This window comes from Myotis davidii, unplaced genomic scaffold, assembly GCF_000327345.1.
Source record: "Myotis davidii unplaced genomic scaffold, ASM32734v1 scaffold1032, whole genome shotgun sequence".
Classification (NCBI taxonomy): Eukaryota; Metazoa; Chordata; class Mammalia; order Chiroptera; family Vespertilionidae; genus Myotis; species Myotis davidii.
Window position 1 is genome coordinate 84,814 of NW_006289083.1, and position 21,056 is coordinate 105,869.

At 39.0% G+C, this 21,056-nt stretch overlaps 1 protein-coding gene across 1 annotated transcript in view; it reads right to left on the reverse strand.

The window, feature by feature from the left end:
* Window positions 1–21,056, reverse strand: part of MDGA2 (MAM domain containing glycosylphosphatidylinositol anchor 2) — a 939,200-nt gene that overhangs the window by 6,619 nt on the left and 911,525 nt on the right. Inside the window, exon 15 of the mRNA XM_006761237.2 lies at window positions 18,392–18,522. Within this exon, the coding sequence (XP_006761300.1) occupies window positions 18,392–18,522 (131 nt within the window). The remainder of the gene's footprint in view (window positions 1–18,391; window positions 18,523–21,056) is intronic.

Below are 21,056 nucleotides of genomic sequence, written 5' to 3' on the forward strand. Positions count from 1 at the left end.
AAACGCCCCACTGTGGGACCACGGGGTGGTGTGGCCCACAAACAGCTCTGAGCTTTTGGGGAGTAGGAGGCTGAAATCTTCCCAAGGATATCCAGCGAGTGCGGGTGTCCTGCCAATGAGACAGCAGCCTGTGTCCGCCTGATGGAGTCATTCCAGGGCTGGCTTTCCTCGGGGATCTCACGTGCACAATTGGAACCCTTGGCTGCCCTGATGGCAGTGGGAGCCCCAACCCCGCAGAAACGTTTGGGATTGTTTACAGCCCGCTGTCTCTGCTTCCCCTCCCCGTCCCTGTGAAGACCTTACAGATGAGCTGACACCCCGAGTCCGCGGGCTCTGTGTACCAGGCAGCATGAGGGGGAGAGCTGGGGCAGGTTTGGATCCTCTTTGCCAACCAACCAGACCTAAGAAGGATCCTGGCAGACGATGGCTTTGAGGGACAGCCTTTCCGGAGAGACTCCCCCTGTCTGGCTAACTGAGTTCCCCTATGATGATGAGGTGAGATGATGAGGTGAAGGGCGGTGGCTGAGCCGGTGGGGTTGGCCCACGAGTTCCGCAAGTTTGCCCTGAATAGTCCTCGGGAGGCTTTCCCTGCCTGTCCCCAGCCGCTGAGAGTCTCAAGCGTGAAGCCTGAGACAAGAAACCCGAAACCAAGTAGCTCCAGGAAGGCATATGGATCCTAGAAATCGCCTTATCTGTAATTGAGTGTCCGGGTAAATAAAATCCTACTTAGAGTCACCAAATAAAAAAATAAATAAATACCCATAGTATAAACATTCAAGAACACTGAATATGGAAAAAGAAGTAATTTTAATGACTGCACAATATTCCACCTTATAAACATTTATTTAACCAGTACCTATTGTAATTGCTAAACATTAAACTTATTTTTTTAGCAATTCTGAACAAATTCAGAATTGTTAAAATTGAGGTGAATAAATTCCAAAACATTTTTATACATGCATATTTAGACCACATAGGTATTTAAAGTCATTAAAAACTGCCCCTATAGCACTCTGTGAGAAGGCATCGTTTTTGCTAACCATGTACTTTTAAATATATTTTTATTGATTTCAGAGAGGAAAGGAGAGGGAGAGAGAGGTAGAAACATCAATGATGCGAGAGAATCATTGATAGGCTGCTTCCTGCACGCTCCTTACTGGGGATCGAACCAGCAACCCAGGCAGGTGCCCTTGATCGGGAATCAAACCTGGACCCTCCAGTCTACAGGTCTACACTCTATCCACTGAGCCAAACCAGCCAGGTAACCTTGTGGTTTTAAATCTTTTGGATTGATGTCACTTATCTGGTAGAGAATCAATGTTAGAATAAATCAGTGGTTATTCTCATCCTTTATAGTTTTAGTTATGGGATGCTGAGTCTTCTCTCCTGAAAATAACAGCATAAATGGAATGTTATCTTGGAGAAAGTCAAAGCTTAGACTCATGTTGATATGAGTCTTATTTCATAAAAGCAAGCACTGCCATTTGGCCATAAGACTAATACTTTATTAAATGTGAGTAAAGTGATGTCATCACAGAATTTTCTTTTATGTGGGTATTTTAAGGAATTGAACTGAATAAAGTGTAGATTTCTGACTTACACTCAAATTTTAATTCTGGAAGGAATAGCAATGCATTATTCAGGAAAATTTTGTATGGTAAAGAGGAAAATTCTTCCCACCAAGACTTCGTTTTAAAAGACAGAGAGGGAAAAGAAGGGGCGTGAACACTGCTCACAGAGTAAAATTCAGGGTTTACAATGTAGTCGTGGCAAAGATAAAGGGGCATGTTTTGTGCATGACATGAGATGCTGGTGAAAAGGATAGTGAGGGTAGGTTAGAAAGTTCTGCACCTGCTCACACAGATTTAAAACAGAAGCTGAAGTCAGATTTCTTTTATGGGAAGGGATGCTCAAGAAACAGGTTTGGGAGTACATGGATTCTCCATCTTAGCTAGGCAGAGGTGAATAGATAGTGAAATTCAGCACAGTGTTTCTTATTTAAAGTACATAATTATTTTCAATAAGTTCTTGTTACCTGGAGATAAGAGTCAAGATAAAATAACAGGGTTATCCATAGACACAGACAATGGATGGTGAAGGCTTGGGTGGGAGGAGGCAATGGGATATATGTAATACTTTCACCAATAAAGATTTATACAAAAATAATGGGGTTATTTTAAAACTAAAAACTAAAATATATAAGTCATCAAAATCATCCCTATACTTTCAGAGCTGCTTTCCCTGAAATGGCCCTGTCATTGCTCACAGCACTTCAAAACTTCCCTTACTGACTTTAAGATGTTAAACACTTTGGAGCAGGGAAGGCACATCCACAAAAGTAGAAAAAAAAAATCAGGCAAACTTATCTTTGTCTCCTTAAATATTATTCTCCTGACATTTTATATTAAATGAAAATCCCTTAATAGCATGTATTAAATCATCTTTATAGAGCTTTAGCAGTGAAATCTGAAAATATGCACATTCACTTTGATTCTCAGTTACCAAATCCGTAAAGTAGGAAACATTAAAAACTCTTCTGCCCACTTCACAGGATGTTATTGGAGAACTTAATTTCAAAACTTACAATGAAAAGCTAAATACTCCTACTTTCTCTACTAATTTCCTTTCCCTTTGTCTCTCTGTGCAGTTTCATCCGGACACAGGATGGGAACTACTAGTCAGCTTATGCTACCGGTCAAGTCCCAAAACAGAGTGGGTGTGAAGGAAGCCGCCACCCTCTTTTTATGGTCAGATTGAGAGGGAGTGCTGGGAAACCTTTGAAGGTAAACATCAGTTGATTGACTGATGTAATTTAATATGTGTGCTGCCTGCCTGCTGGCAATATGTTGATTCTAAGTGTGCAGTTGGCTGAAAAGCAAACATACAATTCAGCAGAAGTCAAAGTGTCATGTGTCTGGAGGACTGCCTATGTCTAGAACATTCTCTCGTATGAATACTTCATCCTTTGGTGATTCTGAATGAATTGTTGCAGTAATAAAAGTTGGCTTATTTGAAAATTTATTATTTCATTTATCTGCACAATTATGGGTAATAATATAGTTTGTCACTATATAAAGTCAATTGATTATTTTCTATATAAGCATGGTGTGTGTTTCATTTCCTGTGTGGAAATAAGTCAAGGAATTAGTAGTAGCTGTTACTAGAATAATAAAAATAATTTCTGACAATCAAACTCTTGGTTCAGTTATAATCAGTGTTTTTAATATTTATTTGTAATCTTGTGATGATGGGAAATTTCATTCACTCAGTCAGAGAAATACTGTAGTCTGCCTCAGGGTCCTATTTGAATAGGAAGGAAAAGGTCTTGAGCAGTATGTTTGTTTTTTGTCAATTTCTACGGCAGCTTTGCTATTGAGAAGCTATAGATTGTGTTTCACTTGTCTAGATTCTTACAAAGAAATTTTTATTGCATTGTTTTGCTTATGCTCTGAACCCCAACTACAATTATATCTTTGAATTATTATAATAACACTAGAGGCCCAGTGCACAAAATTCATGCATGGGGCAGGGGGTCCCTCAGCCAGGCCTGCACCCTCTCGCAATCTGGGACTCCTTGGGGGATAACTGACAGTCAGACATCCTTCTTACAATCCTAACCGCTTGCCTTCCTGCCTGCCTGATCACCTCTAATCACTCTGCCTGCCTGCCTCATCACCCCTAACTACTCGCCTGCCTGCCTGATCACCCCTAACCAGACTGCCTGCCTGCTTCATTACCCCTAACCACTCGCCTGCCTGCCTGATCACCCCTAAACACTTGCCTGCCTGCTTGATCACTCCTAACTACTCTGCCTGCTTGCCTGATCACCCTGACTGCTCACCTGCCTGCCCTCTGGCCCCTAACCACTCACCTGCCTGCCTCATCACCCCTATCCACTCGCCTGCCTGCCTGATCACCCCTAAACACTTGCCTGCCTGCTTGATCACTCCTAACTACTCTGCCTGTCTGCCTGATCACCCCTAACTGCTCATCTGCCTGCATGATCGCCCCTAACCACCTCTGCCTCATCCCCATCATCGTGGCTTAGTCCAGAAAGATGTCCGGAATGACATCTAGAAGGTTGTTTGGCTGTCCAGGCTAATTAGCATATTACGCTTTTATTATAGATTTTGCAAGTTCTAATAAACTCATAAGAGGCTTGCAGACTAAGTAATCCTTTAGGGTTACTTTTTAAAGAAATATTGTCTCGACTATAAGGTAGATAACAGAAATAAAATGCATAGGTATTAAATTTAAGAATGCACCATGACCAAACTTTTAAGAGTTTATAAAAATAAATCCTTACGCCCTAACCGGTTTGGCTCAGCAGATAGAGCATCGGCCTGGGGACTGGAGGGTCCCAGGTTCGATTCCGGTCAAGGGCATGTACCCAGGGTTGCGGGCACATCCCCAGTAGGGGGCGTGCAAGAGGCAGCTGAATCGATGTTTCTAACTTTCTCCCTCTCCCTTCCTCTCTGTAAAAAATCAATAAAATATTTAAAAAAAAATAAATAAATCCTTACCTTTTCTCAAACATAAAAATAAGAAACTCTAGCAATTAATTATAATACGATGTATCTCAACTTGGCAGAAATGACATTTATGAGATGGAAATAATATAAAATGCTCTCTAATTGAATAGATAAGATTATGTAATATTTTTATGAAGTACCATTATGATTCTGACTACTATTATATTACAGAGATAAAACTGTTAGGTCTGATCAAGCAATTGAATCGATACCTCTCCTCCAGGAACTGGCTTTTCAGGCCATTTCATTATGGACATTCCCTTTGCTGAGACCACATTTCACTTGCAGTGACCATAGTCCATTATCTCCCCTCTGGGAATGCACAAAGAAGTCTCCCCCAGAAAAAGCCCTCCAAAAGTCCTTTAAAAGCCACTGACTCCCATTACTGGGTGCTGGAGCCATCCAGGCTCAACCACCTGGTGTGTGGATGATCAAATAAATTCGTAATCCCTCACCACTCTGGCCTTGTGCGTTCCTCCTTCGACGACCTAACATTTGGTGTCGAAACTGGGGAGGGTTCCACGAGAATGGGGAGCCATTGCCTTGGCTTCAGTCACCCTGAGTTTGCTTCTCGGAGAGCAATAGGCAGTGGCAGCTTGTCCTGGGCTTACCTCCGAATCCTACTCAGGCGACTCAATTGTCGGCCTCGATCAGGCCTCCCTCCCTTACAAGGTCCCCTGCGCCCCGCCAGCCAGCCAAGGAGGACACCAGACCGAGAATCTCTCCTTCTCCATTGCTGACGTTCCATCCCACACCGGCCAATCTTCCCTAGATGAGTGACGTTCCACAATTCCCCTCGTCTTGACTCTTCTGCCCACTCTCTCTCACTGACTTTTCAGAAGTCTCTGGTCTCGAAAGTCCTAGCACTAGGCCAGAAGACTCCTCAGCCGTTTGGCTCTGGGTCCTTCTGGATTGGGGACCCCCAGTCTGGAGGGTCATCTCTCCTTTCTCATGGTAATTTTTTAGCAGCAAGGATGCCTGCCCTAAACAGTCACCTTTGGATTTGTGGCCTGTCACTCACCCTTCCTCTCTCATGGGCCATGCCACACTCCCTCTGCACACTCACAGGGGAAATCATGTCCGATCATCTCACTTTATTTTGTAACACTGTTTGGCCACAACATAAACTAGATAATAAGTCTCAATAGCCTGAAAACAGTACTTTCAATTTTAACACACTGAGCAATTTAGATAATTGCTGTCACTACAATGGAAAATGATCAAAGATTCCCAACGTCCAGGCCTTTTTCACTCTTCAGTCCCAATCCTCTCTCTCAGTCCTGCTCTACCATTCATATATTTCTCCTTCACACAAAACATCTTACCCCTAACACTTCCTGATTCTGAATCTACTTTTGACCCAGCAGACCACCGACCTCCACCCTCTTAATCATCCCTTCCCTCATCTGTAGTAGATTCCCAAAACCCAGACCCTCTTAACCAGAAACCACCTTCTCCCCAGTCCCTGAGAGCCCAAATCCTGAGAATGTAAGCTCCAAAACAGCCTTTTACCATCTAACACTCATTCTCAGGCCACATAAAGACCACCCTCCTCAACAGCCTCTTCTATTCCTGCCACCATTTACCCCTGAGGGAGGCAGCAGGAACTGAGGGTATTGTGGTTAATTATGACAAACTTAATGAAATCACTCGAGGCCCTGACGAAAACCCAGCTCTCCCTCTCTCCCACCTCATAGAGGCCTTACAGAAAACAGCCACTGTAGCCCCTATCTCCCCAGAGCACCCATTTATATCCCAAACAGCCCCCGACACACACCATAAACTTCAAAAAATAAACAGAGGTTCACAAACCCCTCAAAAAAAAACCTCATTAACCTGGCCTTTAAGGTCTTTGATAATAGAGACAAGAAGACCCAAATCCAAAAACAAAAGTGAGATCAGGCCAAGGCTGAGGCCCAGAAGGTGACCTTCCTGCACCTGGCCATCACTCTCACGAACCTCAAATGCAGTGCCGGTCCTCCAACTGCGGGTAAGTCAGGGGCTAAGCCTCCTCCGGGCCCAAGCTTCAAATGCAACAAGGAAGGACACTGGGCCAGGCCCTGCTCAAATCCGAGACCCCCGCCTGGGCCCTGCCCAAGGTGTAGAAGGGAAAGGCCGCTAGAAATCAGACTGTAGTCTGGCTGCTCCAGGTCGGATCTCAGTCAGTCCAGCAAGGGCGCCCTCTGGATCCAGTTTGGAGCTGCCAGACCCCCTGGGACTGGCCACTGAAGAAGCTGCCCAGGCCCTGACAGGGCCCCACATGCTTACATCACCAGGACAGAGCCTTGGATAACTACTATGTGGCAGGTAAGCAGATCTCCTTTTTCACTGACACTGAGGCCACTTATTCTGCTCTCTCTGAATTTGCTGGGACCCTGTCCTCTCCTCAGTCTCTATTATGGGGGTTGACAGATTAGTCTCACAGGCATTAGCCACCTCACCTCTATACTGCATCTTACTAAATTCCCCCATTTACTCTTTTATCATTCTACCTCGGTGCCTGGCCAGGGCCACCATGCATCCCCTCATAAAGACCAGTTGTCACAAACCACAGTCACCTACCTCAGTTTCACTCTCTCACCCACAGGGCTGAGCCACTCTTGGACTGTAAACACCTTATCTTCTTATCTCCTCCATGACTGTCCCCTCCGCCGAACAAGAATGGTCTCCTTTCTTGGGCTTGCCAACTTTAGTCTTCTCCCACTGAGCAAAGGGAACACTCCCTGAGCCTTTAGATCCCAAGGCCAGCATTCTCCCCCCTTTAATGCTCTGAAAACTGCTCTGACCTCAGCGCCTTGTCACCTCTCCCCACCCCACCTTTCCAAAAGAACAACTTTCTTTACCTCACAGGCTTATTTAGCAGTCCGGCTATTATCAGAAGCTGAGCTCATTATCTCCCAAACCTTAGCATGTTATCTCTAAGGAAAAATCTGGCAGATTTGAATCGAAGCGGCTAAAGGCCTGGGAACAGGCTGCTGGGTCTGCTCTCTCCTCCCCCTTCCTTTTCTCCAGCCTCATATGCCTATACATAATTTTCCGAAGTCTTTGGTAACTTAAAGGCTTTGGAGCATTGCTGGGTTAAATGATAAACATCTAAATATTTTAAAATTGCTATTTTAAAATACTGAAACATTGATTGCTTAGACATGTTTTAATTTGTCTGCTCTTAGTTTTTTTATTACAGATGGTCTCCTGTACTTTGTTGAAGGTATATTTTCTTGAAAGTAAGAGTGCATTTGAAGTGTGTTTGTAAATGTTAATCTAAGAAATGCTGGCTGTTTACTTTTTGGTAATCTTTGGAAAATTAAGGTTTCTAAGAGTTAAGGATTCTAATACATTTTAAAGAAAAAAGAAAGAAAAGGTCTGTGCAAGCTGCTGAAGGTATGACAGAGAGAAAGAATATTAGAGTAGAAATACTTAATGGAAGGTCTAAGGCATGGTTATGCATTTTTGAAGGACATACAAAGAAGGTCTGAAGGCTAATTCGAAAGTGTGAAATTTGTGAAGGTTGCATATGTGATGAGAAGGAAAAGAGAAATGTTGAAAGAAATTAATAAATTCTAAAGTTAACTATTTAAAGTTTAAACAAAGGCCAGACCACTAGCTAATTTATAGCCTGCCTGAACTAAAAAGCCCTTACCTCCCCCTGACAAGGACAGAAAGGGAGGGGGAGAGGGGAAAAGAAAGAAAGAAAAAAAAGGGAGGGTTAGGGCAAGGGCCAGTTTACTCTGAGCAAGAAAGCCTGAGGTTTGAGACTCCAAGCTTGGCAGGATAAGGTTGCTGGACACTTCTTAAGCTAAATCAGTATATGCAGCAGCGGAATTTTAAGACAGGAGTGTATATAATGCCTCAGACCCACACCTAGCCTGCTCTTCAGATTGGCTGGGTGGTGGGGGGAGGGATGGCATTTGTACTTCATGGGACAAATGTATAAATTTGCTTACTTTGCTTTTTCAATAAAGGATAATACTTGAATTACTTGATAAGTTCTCTTTTCACAATATAATCAAGGTCTCATATAAACTCATTCATATGAGAAGCCAATATTTTATGAGCAATTGGTTCTAGTAAAGTCCAAAGTAAAATTTGCATATATATGCAAATGATTAGTAGTCAAAAGAATGCTGTTTAAAAGTAAATTTAAATTTAAAAGGAAGAAATTTTAAAATTTCTTCCACTACTATTTACAGAGTAAACTAAAAGTTATTATTCAAGCATTAAATCTCACCATTAATGAGATACCATAAGTAAAAGAAAGTTACTTTTACTTGAGATATATGCACTGCATTATTGGCCAGCATGTCTCTCTTTCCTGTTTTTCTGGAAGGCAACCAACTTGGTTGCTCTGTTTGAGAGAAAATAAAAGTCTTTAATCTAGCAATATTAAGGTGTAAAAGTAAAACAGCAAGGATTACGGTTCAGTAAAACTAAGAAGTTAAGGCAGTCAATGGGAGATTATAATCTCAGGAAATTTAAAGTACTAAATTTGGCTGGAAATAGATTCTACTCTTTCCTACATTGTTAACAAATCAGAAAAATCAGGCCGGAGAAAAACCCTTTAATAGCAAGGGACAAAACTAGAAAAATAAAAATTTCTCCACCAGGGTAATAAATCCTCCCCAAGCAAATAACCAGTCAGGCAACTAAGAACCCTAATCTTCTCCTCCCTAAAGGTAACACCTAGGTCTCAGCTTTATTTCAGCTCCTCACTGGGTGCTGGAGCCATCCAGGCTCAACCACCTGGTGTGCAGATGATCAAGTAAATTCATCATCCCTCACCACTCTGGCCTTGTGCATTCCTCCTTTGGTGACCTAACAAAAACCATGTACCTTTCCTCTTCTATAATTCCAAAAGCATTTGATCTAATTGCCTTGAAGAAGGAAGTAACAACATCTAGATACTTGGGGGGCAAATGTTGAAGTTTAGGTCTCCTAAACTTGGGTTCAGATTATGGAAACCTCATACACAGTAAGGTTGATACTTAAAATGATTTCCTCGTTGAAATGACAGGCTTAACATTTTAATGTTTTCACTGTATGTCTATGCAATTCAGCAAACTCGGTATGCAAGAAATATTGCATAATCAGAAAGCTAACACTTGTTTTGTAAATTCAAGTGGAAATTTGAAAAATATATATGTGAATTTATGTATTAGAATTATACCACACAAAATAGTTTTGATTCGTGGCCTGACAGTTTCTTACATACATATAATGCTTTAAAACATACACATAGCTATCGATGTCAATACAGAGACGGAGATATAGATGATGCTGTCATAGCTTGTATTCAAATGTAATTTCTCAGTAAGAGAAGAAGAGCTACATGCAGCACTAATGAGTGAAAGTAGAGGGGGAGTCCAATAATACAATGCACCTCTGATAATCTGACTTCAGTGTTAACGGTGCCTTCTGCAAATGTTCACAAGATTATTTCTTCCTGAGGAGAGATAATGACTTCTGGTCAATGTTGCTAAAGCAAATAGAAAGTCTAAAAATGCAGTTTGAAAACTGGCAGAATACATTATTAATTAAATGTAAATTAACATTAATACCTTTTCTTTTCTGTTTTTAACTGTCAGCAAGTAATCGAACTAGCCTCAATCATTTCAAAGGAGATTTGAAGAGAGGCAAATGGTAAACCAAGTGGGTAGCCTCAGCTCCTTTCCTGGGGAAGCTCTGCAGATACAAAAGTAACTAACTCCCGAAGACTCTGCCAGTCCAACTTGCGAGATAAATGTCAACTAGTTCTCAAAGCTTCTAATCTGAAATAGTATCATGAGAGTTTAGTTGTTGGCAAAGACAAATAGATGGCACTGTGAACTGCAATGGGCAAACGTTTTCAGTGGTTGTGCCTGTTATATCGTTCCCATGGAATTTGGCATAGAATGCCAGCTATGTATCTACATGAGTTTGTGATGTCTACTTAGGAGGACAATATTTTCCAGATTAATACTATGTTTAGTTAGATAAATATAAAGGCAGCATGATGTAATAGGAGTCCTGTAGTCTTTTTAAAATCCTTAATGTTAATTATTAGTGTGGTTTAAGACAAATGGTCTCAAACCTATTTCCAAATCTTGAAATTAGGATATAAGAATAGATCTCCAGCATTACTTTCACTTATAAGTAAGAAAATGAAAAGACAATATTTTATGTTTCACGGTATCTCTAGAAAACATTTGGAATATATTATGAAATGAGTAAGGTACTAAAATAATGGTTAAATATTTTCCTTAGTGTATGTGATATTCTAAGACTAATACTATATTAAGTTTACTCTTATTGGAAAATTTGCCCTACTTATTCCTAATCCAGCAAAATATATTTTCATTACACACTTTGGTCATGTTAAATTAATTCTAGAAAAAGAGTCACAAAAGAAATTTCACTATGACAAAACATCTATTTGCCCTGAAATGGACTGCAGAAAAATTTTATTTTCAGGTAAGCAAACTAATTGGACACGCTCAAAGGACTTCGTAAGTGGTTATTTTTTTTACAGGGTTTATGGACCAAACTAATTTAAAGGCATGTAATTCCAAGCAAATAAAATAAGACAAGTGTTAGTGAATCAAAGGCTCACAGTCACCTATCTGTCATTTGGAATTCTAAGGCGAGAGACATCCTTTCCACTTGAATTAAAGACATCTTAGTATGCCACAAGGCATTTGGGTAATTTTAAAACTTCTCAAAACATAATTTATATGGTGATATATTCTATACAATTGTTACCGTGCTTTCCTGGTAGGCATTACATATTAAAACAAGCATTTTTTTTAAAAAGCTTGATAAGTTATAAAGAATTTTTGAGTAAAAATACTATGTCTAAAAATGTTCAAAGCAAGAAACCCCAAAATAAAACAAAAACAAACAAAAAGGACAGGATGATGTCTTTGCGCTTCATGTTTCCTTCAACAATCAAGGTTTATAAAATAAAAGAAAGTCCTTAGCTGATGGACCTAGGACTATATTAGGAAATGAAAGAATGTAGACATTTAAAAAATGATTTTATATATCTTTACTTCCACTGGTAATTTAAATAGCTTAGAAATACATTGGTTCAAATCTTTACTTTTTAATTTTCTTCCAGCCAAGATAGAGTACCAGGGGCAGATGTATCCTCCCACCTGAAACCGCCAAATAACTGACCAGGACTTATAAAATGATGATGCTCAGGACACTAAACATCAGGTAATGAAGAACAGTGATTCCTGAGAGATGGAAATCAAACAGCCTCACCACGGCACTATACAGAATTTGTAGGCCACGGTGCAAGAGAACAAACCTGGTAGAAAATCTGAGTTGAGAAGATGGAACTCAGAGTCCAAGGAGTCTATGGCACCTGGAGTGTGCAGGTGGAATACCAGCAAAGAAAGTGTTGCACAGCAAGAGGGATCTGCAGAGGGGCTCCCTCACATATTCAGAGAAGTATTGATCAGGACTTTAATGTGAGGAAAGTACCCAAACCTTGAAAACAACCAGAGGGATGCATTTAAGGTAACAGTACCAGTTCATCTAAGGTAACAGTACCAGCTCACACAGGACTTGGAAAACTACATAATCCATGGGACATTGTCTAGAGTACTCAGAAGACTTCACTCATTTTGAAAAATTATTAGCCCTATAACCAAACACTGCTCTGGTCTCACCTAAGAAATCTTTTTTATTTGTTTTCTTTTGTTTCAATCACAGTTTACAGCCCATATTATTTTGTATATCATAGTGGTTAAACAACCATATACTTTACAAAGTATTACCCTGACATTTCCAGTCCCCACCTGACACCATACATAGTCATAGATCATTACTGACTATATATTCTTTGCTGTATTTTACCTCCCTATGTCTATTCTATAACTTCTAATATGTAATTCATAATCCCTTCATCTTTTCATTTGGTCCCCCAACACCCACCCCACTTTATTTCTATGAGCATGTTTTGTTAGTTTATGCATATTGTTCTTTAGATTCCATATATGAGTGAAATCATATGGTATTTGTCTTTCTCAACTGACTTATTTCATTTAGTACTAGAGGCCCGGTGCATGAAATTCATGCCTGGGGGGTTGTGGGTCCCTCAGCCCAGCTTGCACCCTCTCCAATCCAAGACCCCTCAGGTGATGTCTGACTGCCAGTTTAGGCACCATCCCTGTGGCAGTCAGACATCCCTCTTGCAATCTGAGACTGCTGGCTCCTAACCACTCGCCTGCCTGCCTGCCTGATTGCCCCTAACTGCCTCTGCTTGCCAGCTTTATCGCCCCCTAACTGCCCCCCCTGCAGGCCTGGCCACTCCCTAACTGTCTGGAAGAAAATTGGACGTCCGGAAGATGTCCAGTCAACCCAGTCTAATTAGCATTACCCTTTTATTAGTATAGATGCTACCCTCTAGGTCCATCCATGCTGTCATAAATTGTAAGATTTCCTTTTTTTTTTTAATAGCCAAACAATATTCCACTGTATGTATGTACCACATCTTCTTTTTCATTCATCTATTAATGGGCACTTGGGTTTCTTCCATATATTGGCTACTGTAAATAACACTGTAATGACTATGGGGGTGCACACATTCTTTTGAGTTTGAGTTTCTTTGTATATACATTCAGAAGGAGAATCACTGTGTTGCCTAACAAATCTTAAAAGCAAGGCCAACAATGATAAAACTGTTTCCAAGGAACTGAACTACATCCCCAAATAAGCTCAAGAACACTGCCTGGCCAGTGTGGCTCAGGATTGAGTGTTGTCTCCGGCACCAAGAGGTTGCTGCTTGGATTCCCTGTCAGGACATATGCCTGGGTTGTTGGCTTGACCCCCACTAGAGGGCGTGCAAGAGGCAGCCAATTGATGTTTCTATCTTCTCACCCTCTCTCTCTAAAACACCAATAAAACATATATTTAAGAAAAAAGTTTCCAATACCTATCAAGGTAAAATGCACAGTGTCTGCCATCCAGCCACACTATCAGGCATGCAAAGGATCAGGAATATAATGATTTGTAATGAGGCGAAAAAACAACAACTATCAATCAAAACCAACCTAGCACTGACACGGATGTTAGCATTAGCAGACAGTGGCATTAGGACAATTATTATTATAATATAATTTCATATGTTCAAAACATTAACCAGAGACATGGAAAAGAGTTTTTAAAGACTCAAATTGAGTTTATAGAGATGAAAAGTACAATGGCTGAGATGAAAAATACACTGAGCAGTATTAAGGGCAAATAGACATTTCAAAAGAAATAATTAGTGAATGTGAAGACAATAAAAACTATCCAAAATGGAACACAAAGAGAAAAAAATTCAGAATTTGAAAGCCTTAATGAGCTGTGTGACATCTTTAAGGGGCTCTTATATATGTGTAATTAGAGTCTTCAAAGAAGAGGAAGAGGAGCAAAAACATTTAAAAAACATTAGCCAGAAAATCCTTACATTTTATCAAAACTATAAATTTACAGATCCAAGAAGTTCATGAGCCCAGGCACATAAAAAATGAATAAAACTAAGCAAAAGCACATCACAGTCAATCTTTCAAAACTAGGGATAAAAAGAAAATCTCAAAAGCAACCAAAGGAAAATCACTATCTCTAGAAGTCTGCATAGTGTCAGCAAACATGTTGTTGGAAACAATGCAAACAGAGGCTGCAGAAGGGTATCCTTGAAGTTTCTAAAGAAAAAAACTAGAACACTATACTCACAGGAATGTCTTTCAACAAATAAAGGTGCTACAGACATTGTCAGAAGTACACAAGGTGAAAAGAATTCATGTTTAGTGTAACACTTTAAGCAATAAAAAAAAATTAAAAAAAAATAATTCATGTTGAGCAAATCCACACTACAATATATGTTAAATGAAGTCCTTCAGGCAAAATAAATTTGATACCAGATGGAAATGTGGATCTACAAAAAGGACAAAAAAACACCAGAAATAATAACTATTTTGGGCACCGACTATGCACATCCAGTCGGATTTCTCAGTTGGAATGAGTAGAGCTAATTAGGTAAAGTTCTCCAAGGTCTGATCATGGTGAATAGAGCTTTACTCATTTGAACGTTCTTGAACATCTGCTTTGAACATTCTTGTAAATCTCTTTTTATGAATTTAATATGTAAATTTCAGAGGCTGTGGAAAACTTGTCATTTGTAGTGAATAGTAAAATGTTTTGTTCTGAATTTACACTGACCACATACTTCCTGGTAACAATAGACTAACTCACTTATTATTTATTTATTTAATTGTAGCCAAAGAGTTGGCATAGCGTTTCTTGGTCTTTTAAAAAAATCTTTATTGTTGAGAGTATTAGAAATGTCCCCCATTTTTTCTCCCCATTGCCCCCCTCTACCCAGCCCCCACCCCACTCCAGGCCTTCACCGTTATTGTCTGTATTATGCTAAACAAAATAAGCCAGTCAGAGAAAAACAAATATCACCTGATCTCCCCTATATGTGGAATTGAGTGAACAAGATAAGCTGCTGAATAAAATAAAACCAGAGGAGTGGGAACACGAAACAGACTGAGGAATCTAAGAAAGAAGAGTGGGTGGGTGGGGTGGGCAGGAAGAGATTAGCCAAATAATATGCATATATGCTAACTCACATCTTGAAATCTCCTTTTTAATCAATAATTCTGGGAACAGGATGCAATGAATTAAGATTGGTCAATTCACAAAGAAAAGCAATTTCTTTCTATAAGATTACAATCGCAAACTTGGAGCTGGCACTGTGGTTCTTGCCTCTTCCCCATATGAAACCCCTCTCATTGCTTATTTTGAGGGAAGCATTCCATTTAGTGTTCTCCCTACTGCAGCATTCTGAATAAAGAATTCATTCACTTGCAAAAACAAAACAAAACCTATACCATTTTTTTTAAATTAAATTCTATTGGGGTGACAGCAAAACAGACAGACAGCCAACCTGATGTGAGATGGTATTTGCAAACAGTAACTCCGACAAAGGTCCAATTTCCAGAATATAAAAAACGTGTTAAACTTAACACCAACCAATTAAACAATCCAATCAAAAAGTGGGCAGAGGGCCTGAAAATACACCTCTCCCAAGAAGACATATAAGCAGCCAACAGACATATGAAAAGATGTTCAACCTCACTGGCAATGAAGGAAATGCAAATCAGAACTACAATGAGATACCACCTCACACCTGTTAGAGTGGCCATTACCAAGATAAGCCATACCATTTTTAATGGGAAAAATGATAGAAAAAAACAATTATTTTCACAAATCATATAACAATTTAATATCTGCCTATACGTCATTCTATTATTTCTGAATAGTGAATACTTTAATTAAGATAGCAGTCTTCCCTAATTTCTTTACCACATATGCAAATTTCTTGAGTGGACACTTTCTAATGATCAATCCATTGGACTCAACCTGCTTATTTTGATACTATTGTCTTTAAACTCTGTGGGTACCAAACTCTTTTGGGTCTCCTTCCTTTCAACTCTAAAAAATACTATAGGATCAAACTCCTTTTCCATAGTTTATGTTAATTATTAGTTAGTGTTGGCATGTTTCCAGCCTTTAATCACTGTTCACATATGTCCACCTCTCCTTGGGAATATCAACCACTCCCACAGCTTTAGGTAGCACAGACAACCTGATGACTCACAAGCATGTATGTCCCCAGTGCTTCAGATAAACATGTCCAGCAACCTTCTGCACACATTTAAAAGGATTTTCCATGAACATTTTATATTAACATGTCCAAGATAGGAGGAACCATGTTTCTCTCTGAAGCGTGTCTCTTTTCCTCTTTTTCTTATTTAAGGTAATGTGTAATGCAAGCATTACCCAAGACCCCCTTGTTAGAAAGTTCTTAGTCATTCATGGCTACTCCCAAAATTTCCAACCTAAAAACATTCTGCTGTTTTTTTTTACACTTAGATATAATCTCCATGTCATCCACTTTTCTTTAAACCACTTCCCTAGTTTTTCCCTTCAGCATCTTTTTTTTGGTGTTCTACCTGATTTGTCAGCTTAATTTTACAGCCTTGAATCAATCTTCCCTCTAATAATCTGAGTGATATACTGTAGCATGTCATGCCCTGAGTAAAATCATTCAATGCCTCCCCATTGCCCAACCTCCTTCGATTCCTTAACCTCAGCTCACACTAGTCTTTGATTCACTTTTGGGAACCAAGTTCCAGATAAACATTTCTCTGTTTCTCTGGCAAATCCCGTGGTATATGACCTTGATTTTTTTTTTTTTCAGCCTGAACTCTGCTGCAATCTTAATGTTAGCCTTTTCTCTGCTTTGCAATTTTTCCCTTTAGTTCAGGTTTCACCTCATACTGTCAGCTTTTCTTGACTCTTCCTCATAATCTTTTTGGTTAGGTGTGCTCATGGAAGCTTTTGCATATTTCTGTTACTTCAATTATACAGCATGTGATATATGTGTTTAGATGCATGTTTATTCCTATGATTCTGAGGTAAACAATTTTTAAATCTCCATGCCTAGCAATGTCCTTGGCACACAGTAGTGGAGCAATAAATATTTATTGAAATGTTTTCAATGATAATAAATGATTGTCCTGATGATGCTCAATAAAGCTTATTATATTAATGTCTATGCAATAAAGGATTATCCTGGAGAAAAAAACACACACATTAATATAACTATTCTCTTAAATAAATTACTTTATATACATATTTGATTTAATAATTTTATGTTGGGAAGGCAGTCATGTAGGAAGCAAAAATATGTCTAGAAAAATGAACTTTTTAGAAAGAAGGGATCTTTGATTCCTATAGAGGTATGTACATTTTAATATTAAGGTTACTTTTATCATCAGTAATGTTTGGAGTTCTGTCTCCCCAGTTTAATTTGGTTTAATGATATATTGCCAGAGATTCAATTTTCACAATTGTATTCTCTTTCATAGAAACAAAATTATTCCCAGGGCCTATGATTTCAGTAGCTATTATGGTTTGTAGATAATCAGCTAGTCTTACTCCATTATTCTTTATCAACGTGAACAACTGTATGCATTTTTTATCATACTGGTTTGATTTAGAAGTGCAATTTCTAAATAAAAGCCATTCGTGTTTTATAGATTAGATGACAATAAAAGGACATTCCACACACACAAAAAGCATAATTGGAGCTGTCAGATTTGTCATATCCTTACTGTATATGCCATGGAATGCATCAAAAAATCACCAGTAGAAAAAAACTTAACCTGAGTATATATAATATACATGTATAGTTATATAATATCATTGAAATTACATTTTCTTCAGTGAAATGGTTTCCTGAAATATTGTTTCTAGACATCATGACCATTGCTATGGTCATTCCAATTTTATATATTTGTAGCTAACTCTCAACTCAATCTAAGCCTTATTTATTTTCTATATAAAAATAAATAAAAATAACATTAAATTTCTCTGACTTTGTGATAAATAACTGAAATGACTACTTCATAGAGAGACACATTTTGCTAAAGTATATACAATTGCATTATGTAAGATTCAGGCAGCTTAATTGAGAATTGATTATCTATCTTTTATTATTATAAGAGCCTATTTTATTTGTCTTCAGGGAACAGAATACACAAGAGAGATTTTTTTTAAAATGGATTACATTTACTCCAGGCAAATTGTTTGATAGACTATTATTCAAACATACTACTTCACAGACGTTAATCAATAAAGGAAAAGGGCATTTTCTCTTTATAAAACAGCTTTTACAACTAAAGATAACCTTAATCATCTGATTTTTGGGGATAATAATATCAAAGAATTTCTGAATATTAATATTCTAATGTTTGTTCAATGTCTGCCTTTAACCCTATGCTTACGTGCCACAAGCAATCTATCTGCAGAAATTGTTTTCTTACCTGAAATGAAGTAATTGGATATATGTTAACATGAGCCTCATTCCATCGTTGTCCTTTATTCCCACTCGAAGACCATAGTGGGTTCTCCATTGTTGTCTGCCCTTTCAAACGTAGATAAACATTTAAAACACCTAAAAATAACAATGAAATTTTATTTTATACATTTGTTTTTGCTTCGAATGTGTTTCTTCTTGACCACTTTAAGAATGAAATTTTGCAGAAAATTCTATTGCCTCCTCCTCTCTTCCCCTCTCATTGCCAATCTTGCTCTGATTGGCATGTGTGGCAGGCCTCCAAAACTGACAGCCCCCAAACCCCTAGAACCTGTGAATGTTACTTTATCTGACATTGCAGGTTTTGCAGGTGTGATTAAGTTAAGGATCTTGGATGGGAAGATTATTTTAGATCATCTGGTGGATCCTAAGAGTAATCACATATATCATTATAAGATGGAGGCAGAGGAGATGTGACGCAGGGGAGAAGGTCATGTGCAGCTTCACCTGAAGATGGAGAAGGATCCACAGCTGAGCACAGCAGCCTCTAGAAGTTAGAAAGGGCCAGGAAACCGATTCTGCCCTGCAGCCTTTAGAAGGACCAGCCCTGTGAACACTCTGATTTTAGCCCCATTATCCTCATTTTAGACTTCTGTCCTCTGGAACTGTCAGGTAACAAATTCGTGTTCTTTTCAGCCACAGAGTTTGGGGTAACGTATTTGTCTCAGTAGCAATAGGAACTACGATAGCATGCAGTCATGTACTCACTTGCCTAACTTTCCTGAAGTCTGACTCTAATTGTTCCTAATATTATTAGTTAGCTACTCTTTTTAAGTTCACTTTATCCAAGTCTCATTTTTCTTCTAAAAGTTTGAAATTAAAATAAAAATAGCTTTGCCCCATGATTTGATATACTTCTTTCAACAGTGTCATGCCCTGCTCATAGTAATAATAGTAATGATAATGATATATGTGTTGAATACTTCAGATAAAAAATTAATCCTCTCAACAATCCTCTAAAGTTCTTACTATTTCCTCCATTAGACAACATTACTCCAGGGCATCCTTCTAACTGCTATGAAAGAGCCTTTTGGTTTTCTTCATGTTGCCAGGAATATACGTATATGAGGTCTCTTTACTCTAATATGGCTTAAACTTCAGTATTCCCTAATGCTCTTCTTACAGGACTCTTTGACCTCCCAATCTCTGTTCTGCTGTCAACTCCATAAGCTGCTATGTTGCTATCACGTAAGCACTGTTTTTTTTTCTAATCTTAATACAAAAATAGACTAGACTTCAGGCAAAGACTCATGAGGAACCCTGTATAAACTTCTTGAGTCAACTCTGCGCTCCTCCCTTCTTTCTGTTAACCAGACTCATGTATTCTAATTACTTCAGCTGCCCAGCACTCTGATCTCTGCCTCCTGAACTCAGTGGGATCTCCACATTCTGCTCAAATTTCAGGGCCCTGTGCCAGGCCCAGGGAATTGTCCTCAGGCAGAGAACTGGACTTCTATAGAGATCTCTTCATTCCCATTATTTCATACATCTCAGTCTTGCCCTACTTCTTTTTTAAGAAAATATTTTTTTGAAAACAGTTAATAGATTTTTGCCATTTCAGTAGTTGTTTATGGCAGTAAAATGTATCTGGAAAAAGTTACTACTGATTGGCTTCATATGCCCTAATTTTGATAACTTTTGTATTATCCCATATAATAAAAGCCTAACATGCAAATAGACCAGATGGCGAAACAAACAGTGGAACGACTGGTCGCTATGACACACACTGACCACCAGGGGGCAGATGCTCAATGCAAGAGCTTCCTCCAGCCCGCAGGGCCCAGGCCAGCCGAGGCAGGTGGTAGTGGGGCCCTCTGATCACCCTGCTGCCAGTAGCCCGCAGTAACCAGCAGTGGCTGTGGGGGAGGGGCTGGACAGAGAGTGGGCAGTGGGCTGTGGGCCAGCCAGCAAGCGGTGCCAGGCTGGCCAAGGTGGGTACCAGCAAGGGGTCCCCCGATCGCTCCACTGGTTGTCCCACAGATTGGCCCTGATCTCCTGCTAGGTCTAGGGACCCTACCTGTGCACAAATTTCGTGCACTGGGCCTCTAGTTATTTATATGTTTACAGACATCTTAGTATATATATTTGTTCATATAAATATTGCATATAAACACTGAAAAGCAGAAAATATAATATAAAAATCACCATTAAATTGATAATTCAGTGGTAGGTAGCCTCCTTAATATTTTTATGTATATTCCTTCAGGTATTTTTTAAATGTATATATACTGCTGTACAGTTATATGGTATACAGAAGTTTATCTTTCAGATTTTAAATGCAATTTTGTCTAATTGTTTATACATAAGATCACACATTCATACATATTATACACATATACAGAAATATAAATACCCACTTTTGAAATGACAACAAAAATGCATTCTTCACATCACAGCTGACACTTACTAGCTGAGTGACCTTGGCTTAGTCTCTTAATCTTTCATCTCAGTTTTCTTATCAGGTAAGTGATGATGATAATAATAACTAGTATAAGGTTCTTGTGAGAATTAAACTGATTTAAAGTATGTAACAATTATGTCTCATTCATAGTCTTCACAATGTCTTATTATTAGCTATCAAGATATTAAAATGACATTTCTCTATATTGATG